Source organism: Crinia signifera, chromosome 19 (assembly GCF_055691185.1).
Source record: "Crinia signifera chromosome 19, ASM5569118v1, whole genome shotgun sequence".
Lineage (NCBI taxonomy): Eukaryota > Metazoa > Chordata > Amphibia > Anura > Myobatrachidae > Crinia > Crinia signifera.
In genome coordinates this window covers 7,889,640-7,906,618 of record NC_139226.1, presented here as the reverse complement: position 1 = coordinate 7,906,618, position 16,979 = coordinate 7,889,640, and the positions used below count along the sequence as shown (strand labels likewise).

General features: G+C 50.4%; 1 protein-coding gene across 2 annotated transcripts; it reads left to right on the top strand.

Moving 5' to 3' along the window:
* Nucleotides 1-6,634: 6,634 nt before the first annotated feature.
* On the top strand, nucleotides 6,635-16,679 carry LOC146042044 (HAUS augmin-like complex subunit 5). 2 transcript variants are annotated; one of them, XM_083161950.1, is made up of 20 exons: nucleotides 6,635-6,788; nucleotides 7,288-7,387; nucleotides 7,468-7,530; nucleotides 7,805-7,837; nucleotides 8,387-8,411; nucleotides 8,953-9,085; nucleotides 9,186-9,333; nucleotides 9,444-9,522; nucleotides 9,607-9,686; nucleotides 10,603-10,660; nucleotides 11,001-11,194; nucleotides 11,317-11,377; nucleotides 11,616-11,761; nucleotides 12,122-12,284; nucleotides 12,375-12,455; nucleotides 13,084-13,229; nucleotides 13,534-13,648; nucleotides 13,948-14,086; nucleotides 14,327-14,459; nucleotides 14,620-16,679. In XM_083161950.1, exons 2-20 carry the CDS (start codon nucleotides 7,290-7,292, stop codon nucleotides 14,744-14,746), a joined length of 2,022 nt encoding a protein of 673 aa, XP_083018076.1. In that variant the 5' UTR covers nucleotides 6,635-6,788; nucleotides 7,288-7,289; the 3' UTR covers nucleotides 14,747-16,679. The 2 variants fall into 2 exon arrangements, with proteins under 2 accessions (XP_083018076.1, XP_083018077.1); XM_083161951.1 differs by lacking the exon at nucleotides 6,635-6,788 and adding an exon at nucleotides 6,946-7,174.
* The last annotated feature ends 300 nt before the right edge of the window (nucleotides 16,680-16,979 follow it).

Below are 16,979 nucleotides of genomic sequence, written 5' to 3'. Positions count from 1 at the left end.
TACAATGCAGCTAAAATAAAACAAAATAACCTACACCTACGTGAATTACAGATAAAATACAAAACGTGAAGGCATCTAACAACTTCCGCCCTCACTGAACATCACATCCTGTAATCAAAACTGAAGTGGTTCTAGTCTCTACCGTAAATGATCGGAAGCAGAGCAGCTATTGTGAGCGTTGACAAAGACTTGCTCTGGTGTGTTTGGAACAAATTGGATTATTGTATTGATATCTGTTGGTATCAGTAGCGCACGCAGGGGGGGTTTCTGAGTACCCAGAACCCCCCCCCCCAGGAATATGAGGGCCGTAATATGAAAGCTGAGGGTCCCCTCTTTCCATGGGTACAAGAATTTAAAAAATCGGCCCTGGGGAACCGGAGATATCTGACTTCAAAGCAGTGCTCTTCCCAGTCAGATATTTCAGGTTCTGTCTGACGTAGAGTTTTTCTGAGGGTATATTCCAAAAGCTGGGACTCTCCCCCTTTGATGGACTCTAGTAGCTTGTCTCTATTGGTCCCAGAACCAGAGATATCAGCCTTCGAGCAGCTGGTTACTGCTCCACCTCCACACACCTGGTATGTAGTTTTATATCCTCATTGGCAGATTACTCTGCCTCCTGAATTCTGATCCCCTAGTCCCCAATACCATTTGGTAGGTGGGATTCTCTAGTTTGTAATTCCATTAAAAGCTAAGAAATCTATTTCTGGGAACTGGAGATATCTGCAGTCAAGCAAGCTGTCCTCCCACCAGAAAATTATGAATAATAAGCCCACTCCACTATACACCCCTCCTCTGCATATTAAACATCCTCTACCACCCTGGAAGTTATGTATCAGGGCCCCTTCATTCAGCCCAATACCCCCTTCTCCCACGCCATCTCCCACCATCTGTGCAGTAAAGGGGTAATTAGTGGAAATTACTGATCCAGGCCCTACATGCTGAGCGTTTGATATAATTCCCCCTACCACCCGCGGGACATCAAAGCTTCCGCTCATAGCACCCCCCACCCCTACCGCTGGAGGATAGGTAGGGGCCCCAATACATTGCTATGCCCAGGGGTCTACACTGCTGTTATGTATGTGTGTGTGTGTGTGTGTGTGTGTATATATACATATATTATTATTATTTATATACATTTGGTCTATATAGGTCGGTGCGGCGGCACTCAGTCACAATAGAAACTTGACAGACAGCCTATTCAGATGCCAACGTTTCAATATTTATTCATATTTTCGTCGTAGCTGCCCTGACGAAAATATGAATAAATATTGAAACGTTGGCGTCTGAATAGGCTGTCTGTCAAGTTTCTATTGTGACTGAGTGCCGCCGCACCGACCTATATTACAGGATCTTCCCAGGCTGTTTGCCCGGAGGGCTCCACGGAAGGCACCAGACCCATTGTACTTACATATGCAGTGAGTGCCAGGACTACAAAACGCTATTCATTTGGTCTATCTATAATACTGTAACTGACCCAGCATATACTGAGTCACCTAAGTGTCCATCTCCGTGCTTTGCTCCGCCCCTCTGGAAACCCCCTTCTGAAAATCCTGCGTTGCCCCTGGTTATGGCCTCGATTGTGTCATCCTTGAGGAGGTGCCAAGTGCTTACAGAGATGCTGGGCTTCTCCGCTTTCCCCTCTCTATTGCGGAGCATAATTTCACCCGTGGTGATTGCTAAGCGTCATTTTTCCCACCCGCTGGACAGGGATTAATCAATGTCTACCTCAACAGTCAATGGTTCAACATTGGCAGAAGCTCTCTATAGACTAAGCCGACAGTGACAAAAAGTCGACGTGATTTTTCTTAGTTTTACCCCATGACTTTTTCATGCTTTACCCTCCTCAAATGTCAACATTGACACCATGAAAACGCATGTCAACCTTTTGCCATTATCGACCTAGTTCATGTCAACCTTTTGTCAATGCCAAACTGTCAACTTATTGACATGGTCTGTAAGGTCTGCTGATGGGGATGGCAAAGAGGGCATTGCAGTAGCACGGTGCTGCCTTAAGGCTTGGGCATATTTTGTCAATTTAAAATTGGACGTGGCAAGGTGCCTTCTAAAACAGCCTCTCAGGAAGACTAGAGATCAGTGGTCGGAGAACAGGGGTAAAAGCGAAATTCCTGGGGGTAATGGAGAATCTATATGCATGCCCAGCTGTGTCTTGGCAGCGTGACTGTTCGTTAACCCTTGGAATTTCATTTCATTGCATATAGAATCTATATATAGATTCTATATGCTACCCGGCTGTGTGTGTTACAGTACTGGCGTGTACAAGGACATAACGCAGTGCAGTGCATCAGGCCCTTGTGTATAACACACTTCCCTGCTTGGTGCTCCGGGCCCCGCCTCCAAGTCCACCCGTTTCACTCTCTCTCTCCCTATCTCTCTGTCCCCCTCTCCTTCTCTGTCACTCTGCCACCCATCTCCTTCTCCACGCCTTTCTCTTCCTCCCCAACTCCTTTCTCTTCCTCTGTTTCTCTCTTTCTCTTCCTCTCTTACCCCCCCCCCCCAACCATATATATCTCTCTCCCCCTCCCTGGCTCTCTCTATCTCTCACCATCTCTCCCTCCCCCTCATCTGTCTGTCTCTCTCTCTCTCTCTCTCTCTCTCCCCCTCCCTCTCACTGTCTCTCTTTGAGACCATGTGCCCTCTTCTGCACCAAAGGTGCGTGCAAACACATTCCCACCCACACTTCCCCCATTCTGTTTCGCACTGACCCCGCGCCGACCCCACAGGCCTGGTGGCAGTGCGATCTGTAGCCCATAGGCTAAGAATGGCGGTAGCCCAGGGACCCACTGCGATGCTGCCTGATGTTGATACCCCCATAGTAACCTATGGGGGATGCGGTCGGCAGCGGAGCAGGGGGATCATATATTCCTGCACTGCTGGAATCTCCGCACGGTTGTTTTCTGGGATTTAGGCGCACATACTAAATGATAAATGGGCCCCTAATTGATAAATCAAACTATATCGCTCAGAGAGAGCTTATCGCGGGAATGTCCCAATATTTTGGGACATTCCTGCGTCCCTCCCGCTGCTGGCAGTGTCCTGCGGTGGGAGGGGGAGGGCAGTTGGGAGTCCCCCCTGTAGTCCATGAATAGACGCTGTGGGCAGAGGGGCTGGCCAGCAACTCACAGAGCTGCTGGGCATGCCCCCACCGCGGCGGAAAATGGGGGCCCATGCCCCCAAAAATATGGGGGCACCCTGTCCCGCTGCTGGGGTCCCAGATGTTGGGAGGTATGCTCAGAGGGGCCAAAATAAGCAATATCATTTGTAATATTGATTAAGGTCCATACACACTGGGCGACTATGCCCAGTGTGTATGGACAGCGATGATTGTGTTCATCGCTGGGGGGAAAGCCGCTCAGTGCATACACTCTGAGCGGCTTTCCCCCCTGCCCGGTGCTGACGGAGGGGGGAGGACGGCGTTGCATAGCGCAGCGCTATGCAAAGCCGTCCTCAAAGTCACTCATCTGCTGGTATAACCAGCAGATGAACGGCTTTCCCGGTGATGATGCGGGAGCGCGCAGCAGCACTCACCGCTCATCGATGGGACATACACACTGGGCGGCTTTGAGCTGAAAGCTGCTCAAACCTGCTGTTTTGAGCAGCTTTCAGCTCAAAGTCGCCCAGTGTGTATGGGCCTTTAGTGTGTATGGTGCTTTAATTGCAAATGTGAAATATATAACCCAAGGCTATTTAACTCTTGCTCAACTAGAAATACTAATTCAAATCAATACAATTCGCTTAGCATTAACGCACTACTGCATGGCCAAAAGTTAAATAGGTACTTGTTTCCTAGCATGGCGCCCACGATTTTCATCTTTATTTATTTATTTATTAACAGTTTCTTATATAGCGCACACAGATTCCGCAGCGCTTTACAGAGCATAGTTATAATCAAAAACACATAACAAATTACAGTACAAGACAGTTTAGGACAAGTACATGGTAAATACGGATTGTTGCACCAGGGGACAGGACACTGAAGCAATTATCAGGGTGGCAAAGGTTTATATATTCTAAGAAAGGCACATAAGGAGAGAGGGCCCTGCTCGTGAGAGCTTACATTCTAAAGGGGAGGGTTAGACAGACAGGGGTGACACAGAAGGGGGAGAAGTGAGCTTAAACAGGTTAGGTTGAGAGATGGTCAGGTTTTATGCAGGAGGGTGGGAAGAGGTCAGCTTAGTCTTTGATATTTTAAGTCTAAAAAAGCGCTGGGTCATCCAAGAGTAGACAGCAGAGAGACAGTAGGAGATATGAGTGAGGATAGAGGGAGAGAGATCAGGATAGGATCGGTAGATTTTAGTATTATCAGCATAGAGGCAGGGCCGGCACAAGGCACCTGAGCGCCCCAGGCGAGTCGGGGTGGGGGCGCCCCGGTGCCGGGGGAGGTGGGGGGGGGGGGTACCTGTCCTGCGGCGCTGTGTAGTTAAAGCTGGCGGCGGCGGCAGCGGGGGACAGGGTTTTCACAACAGAAGCGCTTCCGCATAGCCCGGCGGATAGCGCTGGTTATTTCTTCTTATTGACGGCAGGGACTCCCCGCTGCCGCCGCCAGCTTTAACTACACAGCGCCGCAGGACAGTCAGGTACCCCCGCGGCAGGGACTCCCCGCTGCCGCCGCCGCCGCCAGCTTTAACTACACAGCGCCGCAGGACAGTCAGGTACCCCCGCGGCAGGGACTCCCCGCTGCCGCCGCAAGCTTTAACTACACAGCGCCGCAGGACAGTCAGGTACCCCCGCGGCAAAATGCCGCCCTCCAGTGGCCGGCGCCCTAGGCAAATGCCTAGATTTGCCTAGTGGTGGCGCCGGCCCTGCATAGAGGTGGTAGTGGAAGTTAAGTGAGCAAATAAGCTCACCCAGAGAGGACATATAGAGATAGAGAAGAAGAGGGCCAAGAATTAAATGTTGGGGGACACCTATTATCAATGGAAGAGCAGGAGAGGTGAAGTCATTAGAGGTACAGCTGTGCATTTTTGAAACAGACAGTGCATATGCAAGCAGAAAGAGTAATATTCAAAGTTTTAGCAGTTAAGAGTTGCACTTATGTTGATTGTAGTTTCCTTCAGTTTCTGTCCAGTTTAAGTCCAGGCTAAGTCTAGGCTGACAGTATGCAGTTGTATATTCCTACTTAGAATCTTCCTACTTTGAATTCTGACAATATTTCTAAAGCCAGATTTCTATAGTCAGCCTCCTATACTCTAATAAGTAGGTCTGTAAAAGCTGTTTCTAACTTCAGTAATTAAGACCGCACCCAATGCCCCTCTCCCACTAGAGAAAGTGAGCAATAAAACTGAGATAAGCAAATGGTGAGATGTTACAGACCATGTCCAAGTCACTAGTCAATTTTAAGTCACTATCTAATTTTAAAAAGAAATTTGTACATTTACCTAAGACAAAGCAGTATACTAATCACAGTGATGCTAGTTCAAATATGACTGTTGCATGAATGGAATTTTACCTAAGACAAAGCAGTATACTAATCACAGTGACGCTAGTTCAAATATGACTGTTGCATGAATGGAATTTTACCTAAGACAAAGCAGTATACTAATCACAGTGATGCTAGTTCAAATATGACTGTTGCATGAATGGAATTTTACCTAAGACAAAGCAGTATACTAATCACAGTGATGCTAGTTCAAATATGACTGTTGCATGAATGGAATTTTACCTAAGACAAAGCAGTATACTAATCACAGTGATGCTAGTTCAAATATGACTGTTGCATGAATGGCAATCTTTTGCCATTGTTTCTATTGCCATTGTTTCGATTGTTTCGCATGTGACCCAATCGCATGCGATGCGATCAGACACGATTTTTAATCATGCACCCCCATTGTTAACGCCACCCCACTATCAACGCTAACCCGAAGCGTGGAGGTACGCATCCTCCGACCTTTTCATACCCCCAATATCCATGTCGGCGTGGAGTTGATTGTATATAGTGTGGCGAGCGCAGCGGGTTACTTCACATGTATGTAAAAATCGGGTCTGATCGCATCGCATGCCATTGTAATGGCATGCGATGCAACGCAATATTAAAATTGTACAGTGCGGGTCTTATGCAGCCCACACACGCGTCGATGCCGGCGGTGCGATGCTGTACGATGGGGTGCGCGCTCCCGCGGCACCTCATCGTACAGTACAAAAAGTATGTGCTGCACATACTTTTTGTACTAGCTTTTTCTAGCACAGCATTGCATCGCATGCACATCGTATGCACAAGGCATACGATGCGATGCTATGTGTGCTAGTTAAGCCCACAACGCACGCTGGAACGGTGCGTGTGTGGGCTGCATTAATCTAAGACCCGAAAATCGGGTCCCATCGCATCCCATTGCATACCTTAATTAGTGGTATGAGATGGCATACGATGGGCGCGCGTGCTAGGAAACAAGTACCGTTAAATTTTGTCTGTGAAATACTTTTTTGTTTAGTGCGACTTAATTGATGTCATTTTTGAAAACTGTCGCCTTTCTCTGCTGCAGGAAACAAATGAAAACCCAATGAAACGTTATTTAACGAGAGCACACGCAGCTCTCCTTAGCAGTTCTCCTTACCGGCCACTAGATGGCGCGCACAACATGGGCGAAAGCCATAGCCTAGTGCAGCGGGTGACGCCGGCTCTGTGGCGCTGTGCGGGCTCCCCCTGGTGGTGGATCTGCGCTATCGTAACGTTGAAGTAGCCGGAGGTGACACGTAAAGATCGCGACTGGCGGGAGAACTTAAACCTGCGGGCGGGTGATAACGGGCTGAAGTCACCGGCGGGGGATTTAGCGGTGAGTACCGCCCGGGAGCCGGCACCGACTCTGTAGTCAGGGCAATGGGGTGCAGTATTCCATGTCAGCCAGCTGGTGGCACTGTTCCCTGCTGCAGCTGGATATCATATACTGCATGTATGTCCAGTCCTGACAAACCACTGGGTGCATGTATTGGGATCCTGTTTGCTGGTGATGCAAATTGAGAAGAGTCACACTGAACAGCAGATCAGCAATCCTGAATTTGCCACAATGGGGTTGGACTTGCTGTGTACCAATAGAGGGATTTATGAGCGTTTGGTTTGGTGAATGGCGTCCGTGTCCGAGTTTGATGTGAAATAACTAATGTGCCAGGATTTGTTGTTTCAGCTTTTTGCCGTCTCATAACTAAGTGTCCTGTATATACTGTAAGTGCACGGTCTGATCTTATACACAGCGGACTCCACACCCGCAGAGCATCTGACAGATAAGTCAGCGTTCTACCCCGTCGGCTCCCTGATATTCCCCTTTGTTTTCCCAGGGATGGACCGGAGGAACCTGGCCCAGGAGCTGCGGAAATGGGTGGTGGAGGAGATGGGTCTCCCCCAGCAGAAAGCCCCCTCTGAGGAAATGCTGCAGAGGTGAGGAGAGGAGGCCCCGGCCAGGCACAAGGTGTTCCCCTGTACACCCCAAATCTCATACCACGTTCTCTCTCCTGCAGGCTGTTCATAGGACAGTGTGCTGACATCTGGAAATATGTGATCCGGCACGTGCGCAGCCAGAGGTGAGTCTGTTCCTGCGGGGACCCAGCAGTTCTGCAACGCATATATAGCTAATAGTTTATTAAACATTGCAGCGTAGGTAAAGGAGTTGCTGACACAGGCCAATAATCTCAAGTAGCAAAGCACAGCGTGGCAGTTATTACACCAGACTTTGTAGCTGTGTGTGGAAAAGCACCCTAGACTCATAATGATGCAGAATAGAACAGCACAGCAGCTACTAGAGCACAGCAGCGGCTCATTGTATTCCGTTTTCATGAAATGTCTCTTATATTCCAGGACTGTGAGGAACATAGAAGGCAATCTCATGTGGTATCCTTCCTGCAGTAGTTTGCTGATCCATCTTCTATAGATACAGACACTCCGCCCCCCGGCTGGGCCGCTGCCCCTCTGAACAGTCACTCTGCCCCCCCCCCCCCCCCCATTCCCGGCGGGGCTGCTGGCCCTCTGCATGGCCACTCCTCCCCCTGGGGCCGCTGTCCCTTTGCATGGTCACTCCTCCCCCCAGCTGGGCCGCTGCACCTCTGAACAGTCACTCCTCACCCCGGGGCTGCTGGCCCTCTGCACGGACACTCCGCCCCCCCCCTCGGGGCTGCTGGCCCTCTGCACAGACACTTCTCCCCCTGGGGCAGCTGCCCCTTTGCACAGACACTTCTCCCCCTGGGGCCGCTGCCCCTCTGCGCGGCCACTCCTCCTCCCCCTGGCGCCGCTGTCCCTCTGCGCGGACACTCCTCCCCCCAGCAGGGCTGCTGCTTGCCCCCCATAGTACGGCACACATAGATGCGCGGCACCCTCAGTCTGCAGGCCAATAATATTCTCTATATTATACATTACCGCGTATCCTCCTTCACTCTGGAGCAGGTACCAGCAGCTGCAGCACTCTGTGGTGAGTAACCAGATACCCGGCTACTCCTGATGTCTGTCCTGGGGCAGCATGTTCTGTGCTGGTCATTCCTGTACTTTGTCATGTGTGCAGTCGCTGGGGAACTACACATCTCAGCATGCCCTACCACAATTTTAGCATGCCTTCATGGAAAATTTGTGGCAGGGCATGCTGGGATGTTTAGTTCCTCCGCAGCTGGGGTGCCACAGGTTCTGCTAATGCATTTTATGGTGTAAAGCAGGCATGTCCAACCTATGGCCCTCCAGATGATGTGCAGTTTCACAACAGCTGTAGGGCTACAGGTTGGACATGCCTGGTGTAGAGGGTGTCCAGTTGTGTATTGCATATTATGTCGACAAGAAGTATGTGGAATGTCGATTGACGACATGTCCAACGTCCCATTTTGCTAGTGTTCTGGGTCAGATTCCACGCGAACCGCAGCCTAAACCCTTCCCTAATGCTGCCATGTGGGTAGGATGCCTGCGTCCTGTACCATCCAGATCTATGCCGTGGTGTAATCTGACTTCCTCCCGTCTGTCGGCAGGCACAGCGCTCCGTAGAGGAGGAGGAACAGCGGCACAAGAAGCAGATGTATCAGGAGATCCTGGAGCTGCGGTCAGAACTGCAGCACCTGCAGGAGCAGATCCACAGCGCAGAAAAGGAGGTCGTCTCCCAGGGTAACCGCTGGGCACAAGGGGGCAGTTGGTATAACTATCTATGGGATGGACGCTGCTCATACACAAGGTAATGGTCGCGCTCTGTGTAATTTCCCATCAGAATTGAACAACGAGAAATCGCAGGACTTCCGCCGCCGCTCGCTGCTGCTGCGCGCTTTCAATAAGAAGAGGGAGGAGGAGTGCGAGGTTCTGCGGGGGAGCAGCTCGCGGGTACAGTATCGCTGCGAGCAGCTGCAGGACGTCAGCCGGTGAGTGCGGTACTTGGCACAGGCCGGATGGTGCCCCCTGCTGCCGGTGTTGCTCTGAGGGCAGGATGCCAGTCTGTCTGCCATAACATGCTCGTCCTTCACTCCTGCAGAGCATCGCAGCGGGAGCTGATCTTCCCAGCGCTGGATGCAGGCTCAGCCATGGCGACATTTTCAGAGCCCGAGATCCTGGTATGTGCAAATGTCTGCAACTCGCTGCTTATTGTAATAACCATTTCCTGTTCCGTATAATGCTACGTCCTTGTCCCCTGCCAGAGAGATGTGAGGGACGTCTGCCAGATGCGGATGAAGTTCTTGCGGTCTCTTTATGATGACTCCATATCTGGCTCGCTTCTGTAAGTCTAGCGATTCCTTTTGTTCTGCTAGTCATGTCTGGTCTCCCTGCTGTAAGTGTAGAGATGATCTTCCTTCTGCTAGTCCTGTCTGGTCTCCATTCTTATTGCTGTAAGCGTAGGGATTCACTTTCTTCTGCTAGTCATGTCTGGTCTCCATGCTGTAAGTGTAGAGATGATCTTCCTTCTGCTAGTCATGTCTGGTCTCCATTCTTATTGCTGTAAGCGTAGGGATTCACTTTCTTCTGCTAGTCATGTCTGGTCTCCATGCTGTAAGTGTAGAGATGATCTTCCTTCTGCTAGTCCTGTCTGGTCTCCATTCTTATTGCTGTAAGCGTAGGGATTCACTTTCTTCTGCTAGTCATGTCTGGTCTCCATGCTGTAAGTGTAGAGATGATCTTCCTTCTGCTAGTCCTGTCTGGTCTCCATTCTTATTGCTGTAAGCGTAGGGATTCACTTTCTTCTGCTAGTCATGTCTGGTCTCCATGCTGTAAGTGTAGAGATGATCTTCCTTCTGCTAGTCCTGTCTGGTCTCCATTCTTATTGCTGTAAGCGTAGGGATTCACTTTCTTCTGCTAGTCATGTCTGGTCTCCATGCTGTAAGAGTAGAGATGATCTTCCTTCTACTAGTCATGTCTGGTCTCCATTCTTATTGCTGTAAGAGTAGAGATGATCTTACTTCTACTAGTCATGTCTGGTCTCCATGCTGTAAGTGTAGAGATGATCTTCCTTCTCCTAGTCATGTCTGGTCTCACTGCTCCCCATGAGCTTTGTTACTGTAAGCATAGAGAATATCGTCTATCCACTACTCCTGTCTGTACGCTTCCTTCCCTTTTGGCCACCAATGAAGTTGCTTGGTGCTGCTGTAGAGACTCCCACATGTAGGTGATGCTCACTGTGCTCTCCCATCTCTCCGCAGCACTGGAGGGGAGGAGCTACGATCACTGGCGCACCAGCAATGGATGAGCATGGCGGAGGTGAGATGAGGGTTGGGACGAGACAAGTGACTTTGTATATAATGTTTACAGCCTATACCATCTGTACCCAGCACGCTGCCCTAGTAATGCCCAGCCTATACCATCTATACCCAGCATACTGTGACATATCGCTGATACAGGCTACTAACCTCTTATATACAGGGGACTGACTACATAACCTGCTCACACGTTTCTCTCCTATGTACTAATCCTCACACACACACACATACACACACATACATACATATATACAGGGGACAGACTACACAACCTGCTCACACGTTTCTCTCCTATGTACTAATCCTCTTCCGGTGCAGATAAATCTCTCTCTGTTCTGCAGAAAGTCTGGAGCTCTTACCCACCCAACCACATCATCTCCTCCCTGGAGCATCTCGCACTAGAGACCACCCGGGAGATGAGACATCTTCAGACTTCTCTCGTTGTGGACCCGACAGAGACTTCCTGCAGCCTGTCCGAGACCACGTGTGATGCCCAAGGATCTAAAGACGTCTTGGAGACCTCGAAACGCGCACGGTGATCTTATAGGAGCGCGTTGGTCTATTAGCGCACTCTGTGCCGCCATCTTATTGGAGGCGGAGTCAGTGTTCTCCGCTCTCTGCTGATTCGCTATCGTCCTTTATTTGCGTGTGTTTCAGGTCTTTCTGTGGTCGTTCCGATTCCCTGAGCGTTCTCCCTTCCTACCGATTCCTGATACAGGTGTGTGTGCGTGCGTGTGTGTGTGATCTGCGCCGGTGGCACTTGGGGTCCCAGGGGTGGTGCCACGCTGCCACCTGTGGGGGGCAGCTAAAACCAAACTGCTGTATATAAATATACTGTATAATATGCGGGTAGCCTGAGGCGTAGACCCCCTGGCAGCGCTTGTTGATGGGAATACAATGGCGCACAGGGGATTGGCAGCTCCGCAGTAACGCTGGTTTCTCCCTTGTCGCCCCAGGAGGGTTGGGGGGAGTCCATCAAGCTCCTGTCTGAGCTGCGCCTGGTACAACATGAGATGCGGGAGCTCTCGGAGCGGCTGGCCGCCAGGATACAGGAGGTACACGGGACTCTGTCGGATGGAAGTGAAGCGTCTCTGCTCAGCAGGTCAGTGTTGGTGGCGCCCCCATGTGTATGTAGTGCAGATGGCAGGCAGGTTGTCTCAGGGCGCTGCGATTATCACCCATTGCATGTATCAGACAGGAGGTGCTACATCTGCTGCGTGCAGTACCTCCTTAGAAACTGTAGGTGGTGCTAGACTGTTTGGTATGCGTTTTCCACCCATAAAGCTCTGATCTCTGTGCAGGCTCATTGCAGCATCCATATAAAGGATTGCAGCGCCATCTACAGACTTTACCAATATACTGCACCCTAGTAAAGTTTGCATCATGCCCATTAAAATGACAAACTTGCTGCGCTTTTTCCTGTGTTCTGGGTGTAACTTGTCACCCTTGGGGTGTTCGTTAGGGCTGCCTTTGACGCGGAGCTCCGTCTGGTTCTGCTGCATGGGTGTCAGGATGCTCTGCTGCGGGAATGCCGGGCGCTGCAGGCGGAGGTGGCAGAAAGGAAGCAAGAAGTGAAGGTTCTCCAGCAGCAACAGCGGAACATCCAGGAATCCTGCGCTCTGCTGGTTGGTGTGCGCTGCGCTCTGCCAGTGGGCGTATGATGGTCGGGGGTGGATGCGGCGCTCTCCTCACCCTCTCTGGTTTGTGTCTTGCAGGAGAAGAAGCAGAAGCAGATCCAGGTGCTCATTAGGGGAAACTCCTCCTCCAAATCGCAGATCTGCCGCAGCAGCTTGGAGGTGAGGCCGAGCACGGTTCCGGCAGATATTGGGCCAGGAGAGGGATGAGCGCAGGGCGTCTGTCTAGTGCTCTAGGTCTCATTGCAAATGCACGAACGGTCATTGCCGGGGAGGGATCTTAAGGATCCCACTCCTGGTCATTGCCGGGGAGGGATCTTAAGGATCCCACTCCTGGTAATATGTGCAAAGTGCAGCTCGTAGACTACAGGGGCTGAGGGTGAAGGGGCGATCAGTCACTTCTATGATATGAAGGGTTGATCTAAATCGGACATGTCCGGCCTTGGCCCTCCAGCTGTTGTGAAACTACACATCCCAGCATGCTTTGCCACAGTTTTGCTATTAGGAAATGCAAACATCATGGCAAGGCATGCTGGGATGTGTAGTTTTACAACAGCTGGAGGGCCAAGGTTGGACGTGCTTGATCGGTAGCCCTGCTCTCCTGGGCCAGATGTTTTCAAAAATATGGCAGTATGGGGGTCTGCAAATATTTTTTTTTTCATAAACCTATGCGTAACTACATTGTTATCTAATTCTACTTTGGAAGAGCAGCTGATAATGTGATTTTGGGAGACATTTATGGCCCTCACTAGGGAGGAGGGATCTGATTCATTTCTCTTAATCTTGCAAGGTGCAAAAATATGTGCAGGACAAGCTGCTCCCGAGGCCGGCAGAGATCGCCCAGGAGTCTCAGCGCCTCCAGGACTCCATCAGGAAAGACGTGAAGCACTTCTCCGCCGTCTCCCTCCCAGCGCTGCAGAAAGTGTGCGCAGACGGGTGAGAACATTACTGTATATAATACCGCAGTGGCGCATCCCTGCCATCCCCTAGCTGGCCTGTAGGGGTCTCTCTTCCAGTACTGCGCTGCAAGGGACCCGGAAGAGTTAGAGGGTTACGTAGAGTATAGAAACTGAAGTTAATGTTTTAGAATAAAAGGTAGAAATAATCTTTATTCCATCAAAAGTTCCCAGAAATCTAAGCTACTTCTTCTAATATGGGGCGCCTGGAACCCCCCACCTGTAGCTTACGGTAACTACCCCACGCCCTGATTTATAACCCTACGATCTGTTTTCTGGTACAGTGTGACCCTGGTCCCAGCTCAGGAACTCTCCATAAACCGCGTCTCCAACTCGCACGGTCTGTACTACAACATCTACAAGGGGATCTACACCAGCATTGGCCTCTCTCTGTATAAGGTAAGATCTGTCTATAGGGTTAATGATAATGACTAATCTGCGGTAAATGTCCGCAAATATATAGGGAACGTGTCCAGGATCTGGTCAGATATTCCGGCTGCGACTTTACCATCTAAGACGTCTTGTAGATGGTAAATGCGGTAACTGCAGCTTCAGCACAAATCAGTAAAATTATCTGTTTTCCCGATACATCGTGAGGATCGGTCATGATGTCGCCCGACATTGATGACCACGTTGAGCATGACCCACTGATGCCCACAGATACTAGATCTCTGAATGAGCCTTTGTCTGTCCTGCAGGCCCCGGAGACCATTCTGTGCCACGTCGCTGATATCAAGAAGCAGATGCGTTTCCTGCGCGCTCAGTTCTGTGGCCGCAACCAGGCGGTTTCTAGGATCCAAAGGCAGATCCACGAGAGCCAGACTCCCGACACGGACAGTAAGTGCGTTATTCCTGATCCGTGGCGTTTTCACCGCCCGCTGGACCTGAAATACGGCTGGGCTGCGAGGGTTCGGAGCCTGGTGAGCAGGTAGCCGCTGCCCCGCCAAACTCAGCAAAATATAAATGTAGAAGACAAAGCTTTTTTGTTCTTCAGTCCCCTGCCTATTCTCTGCCCCCTCCACCCAAATCGTTCCCCCTTGTGTGCTTGTTTCTGACTGCCTCCCTTATCCCCCACAGCTCTTCTGTGCCTCTTGTCTGATCACTACGCTCAGCAAATGGACCATCTGATCCCTGTACTCCAGCGCCTCATCGAGCAGTGCGAGAAGAGCCAGGAATACGGGAAGGAGGTGCAGGCGACCGTCACTGACTGGTGAGTACCTGGTGCCAGAGACATGAGTTCTGCGGCTGGCGTTCCCCTCTCTTCCATAATAAATCAGTGACCGTAGCCTGTGTGTGAACGCTGACCGGCTCCTCCCATTCTAGGCCATCTCTCGCCCGTGTGACTGATTTTTGGTTTTCCTTCTCCGCAGGTGGGAGCAGCCGGCGCAGCAGTGTCTGCCATCGGAGCAGAGAGGTGGTCTAACCCTCCGTCAGTGGCGTGATCGATGGACCGTGGCGGTCACGGCGCTGCAGAGGGCGTCGGGCAGCAGGAGTTGAGTTTTACATATACATTGGGCTGTTTTGGTCGATGGGAAGGTGCTTGTAGCGGACAGGATAAATTGTGACCCTCCCAGCCGTGTGTCCGTGGGAGCTCACGCAGATACGTGGATTGTGGGCAGAAGAGGTATATACGGGATTTATGATGTGCTTTGTCCTATATAATCTAATGATGGCTGTATGTGCGGCAGTGCCACCATATTGGTGCAGTAGAGTTGGGCGGGTGTCGCTGTAACTAATGGAATTTCTAGGTGATACCGCCGTGTCTGATTCCTCTACTGCTCCCACGTTCCACGTCCTCTGCTCTCCGGTTGGACTTTGGACGTAAGGCCGAATTCCAGTGTCAACCCTTGTGTATTTGTGGACGTTATGTTGGAATCTACCCGTGGCCTAGACTACGGCCTTGTCTGTGAGCTCAGCTCATTTCTTTGCAGTTTACACCGAAGGCCGGTGATGCCGTTTCTGTACAAGGACGTCCGCTGGGGGAGCAGCAAGGGCCAGGAATTGTCCTATATCCTCTAATACAATTGGGAATATTGAGTTCATTCCTTCAAGTAATGTCCAACCAATCACATCGCTGCAGCTGCTGCGGAAGGGTCTGATGCATTCTGGGATTGTTCCGTCTCCAAATTAAGGGTTTTACACTCCCAAAATCAACTCATTTGGGCTTGGCATGCGCAAAAAGTAATGGGCACTCCGTTACCCCTGCCCGCCAGATGTTACCCTCTAGTGACGGGAGCGTGGGTGAAAAAATGATTATATTACCCCCTGAAGGGTCAAGCTCATAAAAGAGGATGTTAATAACCTGATTTTACTACTCACAAAACAGTCTACGGTCGTGTTCTAAGATGGCCGCCGTCTGACTGAAACGGGCATCAGCTCTATGCGCCGGCGGTTTCACTATTGTATTTTTCTTTGAATTTGGTCTCGTTCTCGCCATATAGCTGCACATTATGTTCCCTTTTTTATATATAGGTTATGGTCTAGGGCCGGCCAGGGCCAACCTGTGGCGCTCCAGCTGTTGGGAAACCACAAGTCCCAGCATGCCTTGCTACAGTTTTGCTGTCATGGAATGTAACACTGTGGCAGTGCATGCTGGGATGTGTGGTTTCAGGATTCCCTCTGCCTGGTATAAAAGGTGGACAGTGTCTAGGTCGGTGTGAGGTTTTTTTGTTTGTGTTCATTTGCAGATTTCATTACATGGATCCACAATGTATGCACTGTGTCCTTTCCCAAAGCACGCTACGCTCGCCATGTGTTGACACTTTCATATGTCGACTATGATGTTGACTGTGGCATATTTCATACAAGCTATATTGTGTACGCAGCTGTAACAATGTGCGCACAGGCCAGTGCTATGTACGACAAGGAATTGTTACCACAGACTTACTGTATGTACATAAAATAAAATGTCTGCTGCAATCCATGCCGACTGCTCCGTTTACTAGCGGACAGATGAGAGAGATGTTATAGCAGCAGTTCCTAAACGCAGTCCTTCAGGTCCCTGAACATGACAGGTGTAAAGGATAATCCAGCTGAAGCGCAAGTTACTTCAATATTACCTCAGTCATTTTGGATTCTACAGTCTGCGCACACACAGGGATATCCTTACAACCTGTGGTGTTACTGTGCATTAATGGCTGGCCTGGTTTTATTTTTTTCTTGTGCATTCTACCCCAATAGACGGGTAGTATACATGGGGGAAGCTATTTTCCTGCGCACAGCAGACTTCTAGTGCAGGGAAGAAGGCTGCAAGTACCCTTCCGTTCAGTCAGTGAGGGGGTGGGTTAGTGGGTGCTTTCCTCACAAGTCACTCAGTCAATTCTTTATTTTGTGTTCAGTCTGTGTCACTGCTTCTATTGTAATACATTGTGTCCCAGCGCTTAGAAGGGGGGAATAAGGGGTGACCGGAGGCAGTACCCGTCAGTCTTATGTACAGGCAACACGTAGACACATCACAGATCTCTCTAGAAGGTCCCGCTGTCTCTGCTGCCATTCTACCTCTAGTGTTCCGGAAGCCGCGTGCTGAGAAACCCACAGAAAGTCCTAACCCATCTCCTTCTAATCTAATCACAGGGGCTCTGCCCTCACGGTGTGACTACCAATAGTAAATAGGGATGTGGTCATCTATTAGAATGAACTTAGGTCTACAGTCATTAGGTCGACCCCACTAGGTCGACTGGCAGGAAGGTCGACCTGACTTAAGGTCGACATGGGCCAAGGTCGACATGAC